The sequence below is a fragment of the Pinus tabuliformis genome, chromosome 6 (assembly GCF_031772625.1).
Source record: "Pinus tabuliformis cultivar Carrire ecotype Pingquan chromosome 6, CPIR1, whole genome shotgun sequence".
In the NCBI taxonomy this organism is placed as follows: domain Eukaryota; kingdom Viridiplantae; phylum Streptophyta; class Pinopsida; order Pinales; family Pinaceae; genus Pinus; species Pinus tabuliformis.
This window is the reverse complement of record NC_142292.1, coordinates 1,569,962,106-1,569,969,971: the sequence shown is the minus strand read 5'-3', so window position 1 is coordinate 1,569,969,971 and position 7,866 is coordinate 1,569,962,106. Positions and strand designations below refer to the sequence as shown.

The 7,866-nt window shown below is 36.7% G+C and overlaps 2 protein-coding genes across 2 annotated transcripts; one reads left to right on the top strand and one right to left on the bottom strand.

Moving 5' to 3' along the window:
* Positions 1-370: 370 nt before the first annotated feature.
* LOC149264776 (disease resistance protein At4g27190-like) lies at positions 371-784 on the bottom strand. The gene has a single exon (XM_089400812.1). The coding sequence runs from the start codon at positions 782-784 to the stop codon at positions 371-373; it is 414 nt and encodes a 137-aa protein (XP_089256938.1).
* Positions 785-883: 99 nt separating this feature from the next.
* Positions 884-7,392, top strand: LOC149264775 (uncharacterized). Its single transcript, XM_089400808.1, has 4 exons — positions 884-894; positions 986-1,223; positions 5,607-5,843; positions 6,916-7,392. The coding sequence occupies exons 1-4, from the start codon at positions 884-886 to the stop codon at positions 7,390-7,392; spliced, it is 963 nt and encodes a 320-aa protein (XP_089256934.1).
* The last annotated feature ends 474 nt before the right edge of the window (positions 7,393-7,866 follow it).

Genomic DNA, 7,866 nt, shown 5'->3' with positions numbered 1-7,866 from the left:
TCGTTATAAAACGATTTGAAGGATTACTCGTTTGATTTCAGGTATCACACGACATCTCCGATTGGTTCCTCTGATTAGCTTGGCCCAAACTCAGGATCTCCGACAGAGATTTGCAGGAATCGAAGAGCAGTGTACTTCTTCGACTTTGGTCACTGCTTCTTTAACCACAACCCAACCTGACTCTTCAAAGGGTTTCTTCATCAATGAGCCTCTCATAGTGGGGCAACACAATGCTTTTGCGACACTAGAGAAGTTAGTGATCGATGCAGAGGCCTACTCTCCGTTTTCGCGGATTGGTGTGCTCGGCAAAGGTGGTTCGGGCAAAACTCTCCTCCTCAAGACAGTCTTCATAACTCAACCTTAGGCAATCCTAGATAGCTTGATGATCTTTGTTGTTGGGGTTTGACAGCCTCTGGACTGCAACAATAATGCCTGCGATTGCCCTACCCACTGCTTTGATTGCCAGGGGAAGCCCTCCACATTTTGCACACACAACCTTCGCTCTTCCTTCCTCGATGTTTGTTGGCAGATTTCCGTTGTGGTATGGAAAAGCATGATAAGTAAATAACTGCCAACTATCATGTTCCATCAAATCTGCCATTGTTATCAATGTGGACGAATCTGCAGTAACTCCCATCTCTCGTAGTGCTCTGTGATTCCTTGAACTCACAACAACTTTGGAATTGGAGTGCTCTGTTAGCCGGAGTAGACCCAATTCCTCTAGCAATTTGGAGCCCTCCTCCCACACATCATCCAGGAACAAGACAAACCTTTTGCCTTGCATACTCTCATATAACCATATTTTCAAAGCCTCTTGATTCATATTTTATTTTATCTGGAGCTGCTATTTGTGAAAAGAGTTGATTCCTTAGATTTGCAAAAGATGGAGACTGAGTAACAGTGAGCCAAAACAATAATCCGTCGCGAAAGAAATCCCTCACCTTCTTAGCTGTTGCCTTTCCAGAAGACCAAATCATTTATGCAGAGGGCCTGACTTGGTTGTAGATGGGAGAAGGTTTCTGCGAGATGAAGCTGATCACGATCCATTGGAGATCGGGAAAATATATGTCAACATTTTAGCCGATCGTTGGTTGATTGAACCCACTGTGAGGGGCATTGATGGGAGCGTATTGTATTTCAGGATGCACGACATTATGCGTGGGTTGGCAATACAAATTGTTGAACAAGAAGAAAGCTTATCCTGTGGCATAGGAAAGCGTTTGGCAAGGCTGGACGAAAATGAATGTTGAGGACGAACTCGCATTTTGTTGAATCGTAACCAGTTAATGAAAAGAAAACAATAACTAAATAAATTTAAAACATCTCAGAAAGATTAATTTTCATAGTATGGATTTTAAATTTTAGTATATTCTTATTAGATAGGTTATGTTACAATGAACTAAGGGGAGGGGTGGAATATTCACAGTAGTTTATGAATCAAAAAGATATAAATTGATGCATTGTTCGACTCAGAATAACAATAATATTGCAGTGGAGCTGGTTAACAAATTAGGGTTGGAGGTTCAAGATCATCTTACACTAGATCCATTGGGATGGGTAAATAAGGATATGAAAATCAATGTAACAAAAACAGTATAAACCAAATTTGCTATCAATGTTGATTTTATTGATGAAGTAGAAATGGATGTAGTTCCACTTGATGTATATGGAGTAGTGTTTGGGCATCGCTATACTTTAATGTATGTTGTAATATTTATATGGGCATCCAACCAATAATGCCTCATCAAGGACTAAAAAAGCTTCACCATCAACATGAACAATGATAAATCTAAAATTTCACTTGCTAGTTCCAACCAAGCCAAAAAACTAATTAGTTATAGCAAGATAGATCTTTTACTATTCTTAAGAGAAAATTAGTATATATAAGTGTCAATCACAATCATGGAATCCCTAGAGGGGTGCACTAAAGAACATAGATAACAATTGGAAGCATAGCTATATGCAGAGAAGGGAATGTTCTAGGACCTAAAGGGATACAATCCAAGAGGGAAGTGTAGAATGAGATTCAACCATTATCAAACTCTTTGTTTCGAGATAGTGGGTTATACATGTAGTTCATAATAGAAGCAAACAAGGTGAAGAGAGATTCAACTATTATCAAACTCTTTGTTTCGAGACAATGGGTTATACATGTAGTTCATAATAGAAGCAAACAAGGTGAAGACTCAGTTGTAGCAGTTGCTAGATTAGTGTATTATTCAACCATATACCTCACAATGTGGATCACCCATCATAATCATGTTTGATACATGTGACACTGGGTGAATATGCATTTATTACAAGGACTTAAACAAAATTACACTTAAGCACAAGTACCCCTACCAAGGATAAATGATCTATTGGATTGGTTGCAATATATAAAATAATTCAACAAATTGGACTTAAAATTAGGGTATCACTAGGTTTGACTCAAATAAAAAGATACTTAGAAAATCACCTTAAGAACTAGTTAAGGTTTATATGAGTGATACGTCATGCCATTTTGTTTATGCAACAGACCAACTATGTTCATGAGATTAATGAATGATATATTGTACCTATATTTATATTCATTTTTTATTTGTGTATTTGGATGATATATTAGTATACATTGCTAAGGTCTAGAAGGAACACATTTCACATTTGATACACGTGCTAGAGGCATTGTTCAAAGAAGCACCAACTACTAGAAATTTCAAGAAATGTGAGTTTATGCAACATTCTTTGGTGTATTTAGGGTATTTTATTGGTGGAAACAAGTTGAAGATAGATCGTGCCAAAATGGAGACAATCATGAAGTGGCCAAGCCTTACCAATATTTATAAGGTCACAAATTTCGTTGGGGAAGGACAACGCTTAAGAAAATTCATTCCCTTATGTTGAAAATGCAACAAGAAAATCATAATTTAATTTTGTCTTTGAATTAAATTAGGAATAAAATTTTAATTCCACATCACACGACAACTTGTATGAGTTAGCTAAGTTAAATTGACTTAGTTAGCTCAATTAATTCGAGTTGAAGGTCTAACTAGAGTCATGTAGAATGTCTCTTACATTATAGGAGCCCTAATTGAGTTTATTTTGAGTTGTAATTAATTAATTCAGTTTAACTGAGTTAAAGTAAGTTAAATTGGTTCTAACTGATGGAGGAACTAGTAGGAGGTCAAAGAGTGGGGTGTTTCTTCATGTGTTCAACTAGTTAAGTGATGATTCACTCATAAATAACTCATGCATGTCAGATCTGAGAGTTACCCAGTTGAGATTGGAGTTCACAGAGATTGTTCTATGAGTTGTATAATCATCTGAATTGTACAGGTAGTGCATGCATTTAGAGGAAGGCCTATGAGGATTGCACAATTCATATAGAGGAATTTCCCTAATTAATTGGGGATAAGTCCCAGGAAACAACGCAAGGAAATAGGGACTTGGGAAAGAAAAAATTTGGTTAAGTATTGGCCAAGGCTTGTCTAGGAAGAAGTGAGGCAGATAGAGATAGTGCAGAGGTTGCTCAGGATTGAATATATTTCAATGCATATATTAAATAACATAATTTTATATAATAATAAAACTATTTAAATTAGAAAATTTCTAAATACTAATAATAAATGTATGTGTGTGAACATATAACATTTTGAAAAATATTAATAACAATATAATTACATATGTAGAGATAGAAAATATCCTATAAATATATGTGTTCTACTTTGTTGCATACTTCCACGAGATAGGTCCCTGGTCTCTCAAGGCACATTCCCACTCTGTATCTTATGTTGACTTGGCGGATTCATTCCCTATAAGTTATTTCGACGGAGCCTCTTAGAGGACAGTTTCGGTGCTTAGGATAATTCTTTCCCAAGCATATCACTTCTTTTGGTATGGTGGTATTGGTTCTAACTGCAAGGCTGAAATGGTGGCCCTTTGGGGAGTGATGCATTGTGTCCTTTGGCTTGCCATTGAAAATGTCTTGATCGTTGGTGATGCAAACTCTATCCTTTCTTTATGCAAGTGGATGGAGAATATCAAGTCTTCATTGCCCTTTTTCTCAGACATCTCCTTCCAACATGTTTATAGAGAGCAAAATTATGAAGTTAATGCATTATCCAAGTGCCACATATCTCTCTTTATGGCGTTGATGTATTTTGAGCACCTGGAAAATGGTTTTGTTAGTGGAGAAGGTTCTTTTGAGATCTGCACATTCTCGATCCCTCTTTGCTTTGTTTTTGTCTGGTCTCTATGGTCGGTTTCCTCTCAGGATTTTATTTTGGATGTTATATCTCTATGAGTAGGCTCTCTAAAATGTACCTTTCAAGACTGTGTTTCCTCACATATTGCTCTTGTTTTGTCTTGGCTCCGGGGCATCAACTATTGGCCCTATTGCTATGGCGAAGTTTTGAGACAGGCTTCAATTTGTTGTTTTCAGGCCTATGATTTATGGCTTTCTAAGTTAAAGTTTTATGATAATGTAAACACTTTTTTATTAATGAAGATCGTTTTGTTTTTTCCTCCTTCAAAAAAAATATATATGTTTTCTACTTCTAAATATCACTAGATATGTATCAACATTTTAATGTAAGAATGTAAATCATAAATAAAATATTTCAGTATCCACTATTAGTGTATTGCTCAAAGCCAACCTAAATCCATCTTAACATCAGATATACCACCTAAACATTTTTAAATATACAAATATTTTCTTTAATTTTACACAAAAATATTTACAAAATTTAATTTATCTAAAAATTTAATAAATTTAAATTTTAAATAAATCTATACTAATTTTAACTTTTTCATATTTCACCATCAAAAAAAATCTTTTTCTTTCTAATAATAATAACGAGGCACTAGAAAATTTCTTCACTCTCTATTAAGATAATTTCTATCTTTGATATGTAAGTAACTATAAAAAGATAGTTTCTATCTTTGATATGTCAAGTAACTATAAACGACTGTTCAAATCAGGGATCCAAATTGAACATGTCAGAGCCTTTCAAAGGGTCTCTGGCAAGTCAGAGAAGTAAGAAGAAAATTTTACCAGTCAAAAAAAATTTAAAAATTGATTTTTGTGATTTAAAAACAAAATTGGAATAATATCTTAAAATTTTTTAAGAAGTGCTGTCAAATTGTCAATTTTTTTTTAAATTTCATTTTTCCTGAAATTAGAATTTTAGGAATGAAAAAATTAGAATTTTAGGAATGTTGAATTTGTAAATTTCTTTTCATGTTAAAACTTAAGTCCCATTTTAGAAACTCCAATTTTGAAAACAACAGTTTCCTTTTGAGTTGTTTTTTCTAATTGTGCATATGATGCAAGTTCTTATTACGCCGTAAGGCGTTTCCCTCTGAAATCAACTCCCCTCTTTGCTTACCTACCATCGTGTAAGCCACACGATTATATGTTAGACGATTGCAACAATTTCAGCCGTTGATCGTTGATTCAAAAGGGTTGCCCAAACAGTTTGGGCGTTTCATTTGGCGGATCGAATAGTTTCATCAGGGCAGCTGAACCGGGCTCTCTAGTGCTACATGCGTCCCACTAACCCTATTGGTGGGCTTTTCTTGTACTGTCTGTGGGTGGAGTTGATTGATCCCAAGGCTGTACTGAGCAGGCAGCACATTCTCACAAATCCCACATTCTCACAAATCCCGGTGTTCCCAAATCCATCGTTGAGAAAGCGGACATGAGAGAAAGCGATACCGTCCTGGAAATCGGCCCGGGTACTGGAAATCTAACCCTAGAGTTGCTGCAGGCCGCCCACAGAGTCATCGCAGTCGAGATCGATCCCCGGATGATCGAAGTAGTTCACAAATGCATAAAGGGGACCGAAATGGCTCAGAGATTGGAGGTGAGTTCCAATTTCCTTTGCATCTTGTTTTTACATTCATTCACCTTATTTACCTCATTAACAATATGTCAATTCCACATGGATTGTGACTCTTCATGCCCACCCCAAGTTTCAAATCCTCAGAGTCATGTTTTCCCTTCATGAGCTGTTGCTTCTATGCACCTGTGTAAGCAGCGGCTCAGGCTCTGGCTCCATGTGGATGGGGCAAGGTGTAGGTCTTCCGCCACAATCACTGAGACATATGTTTTCGAATATCTATTGTCAGCCTGCTATAGTTCGTTGTGATATTCACATAATGGAAATGGGCATGCTTTCTGCATGACCTGACTTCAGTTCATCGTGATAATCCCATAATGGAGAAGGGTGCGCTTGCTGCATTTGTAAACTGGAAACATCAACAAAAAAAAAAATCCTACATTGACAACAAGACTGAAGAAGGTTTATTTGTGAAATACCACATACATTAAAACTTTTTCAAATCTTTGCCAATCTGAAAACTGGGTTTAGGGTGAATTTCTCATGCCTATGCGATGAAAACTGGCTATGGGGTGAAGTCCTCATGCTTATGTGATAGCAGCCTTCTTTTCTTCAGTTACTACCTTTCTCCAATCTAATGATGCTTAGAAGTACCTGTGTGCTTTGGGAAGCCATAATCTTGTAACGTACTGCACTTTCTATCTGGCAATGAAAAATGCCAATTTTGGCAATAAAACACTTCTTCTTTTTGCAAATTTGATGTTGCAGATGGATTCCCTACCCCCTTATGTCCAATTGGGCACCTCAGTATTAAATTTATGCAATTCAAACCTGTAATTCCAAGATTCTGGAAAAATTTCTGCCAGATTTACAAGGAAAATGCACTGGAATGAGATTTTGTTTACTGCAAGGTTAGCCTAAGCTATGTGCTTTGCAGGTTCCCTTGTGATGTCTTCGTAATTGTCTCTTGCAATTCCTTTTTTGTTCCTTGTGATTGCTGTCTTTGGTGATACCTTATTAATTTTTGGGATTACGATAAATCAAAGTTGCTCTTCTCTAATATGACTATCTCCTTTTTCTTTTCTGTTATGGACAGTTGGTGCGAGGGGACATACTACGAACAGACTTGCCAACTTTTGACATATGTGTAGCCAATATACCTTACCAGATATCATCTCCGCTCATCTTCAAGCTTTTGTCCACCATGCCCAAGTTTCGAAGTGCCACCCTCATGCTTCAGAAGGAATTTGGCCACCGCCTCGTGGCAAAGCCTGGTGATTCCCTTTTCAATCGCCTGGCTGTCAATGTGGATCTTCTGGCCAGTACCAAGCTCCTTATGGATGTGAGCAAGAGGCATTTTACGCCATGCCCTAAAGTGGATTCCTCTGTTGTGAGAATCGAACCAAGGGCATGGCCTCCTCCAGTTGACTTGAGTGAATGGAATAGATTCACTCTGATGTGTTTCACCAGAAAGAATAAGACTCTCGGTGCAATCTTCATGTTCATCAATTTTAATCTTGAAGGCATATATCCCTGCTATTGTTTATTTTCTCCCCAAGATTATCTTCTTTAAAGGCATTTAGAGCATGGATGGCAGCAATTTCTCAACAAACAGTATAGGTACATTTGCATTGTATGAGCAAATGGAGGAATTTTTCCTTTTTAGTTAAAAGGACGAATCATCTTCGGTTTTTCTTTGCAAGCAATACTTTAAGCAGACAGGCGTTTCAATATGAATTAGTTATGTTTTTTCGATCTCTTCATATTTATTTTCTTCAACATGTTTGAAACCTTTTCTTTTGGGAACTATTGTTTTTGCAAATATTTTACCTTGAATCAATTCGTCTCAGCATGCATTCAAGTTAGTTAGAATGGAATCACATAGGTTTCAGCAGTTTAACCTAGTCGGTTGTCTCATTAGTCAGGACTTATGAGATGTATGTTAAAATACTGAAACCTGCTTATGTTAAGGTGAATTTGTGGTGAAAACAATTTTCAATACTCACGGATCAGACCTTGATCCGAAGAAACTTGTGGGTTAATGGAA

What these genes read in the sequence shown, in the direction of transcription:
- LOC149264776 (XM_089400812.1), bottom strand. Translation starts at nt 784, where the DNA reads ATGCAAGGCAAAAGGTTTGTCTTGTTCCTGGATGATGTGTGGGAGGAG.
- LOC149264775 (XM_089400808.1), top strand. An exon ending in GTGGCATAGGAAAGCGTTTG is followed by an intron (nt 1,224 to 5,606) that starts GCAAGGCTGGAC and finishes TGTACTGAGCAG; the next exon opens with GCAGCACATTCTCACAAATC. An exon ending in AAATGGCTCAGAGATTGGAG is followed by an intron (nt 5,844 to 6,915) that starts GTGAGTTCCAAT and finishes TGTTATGGACAG; the next exon opens with TTGGTGCGAGGGGACATACT.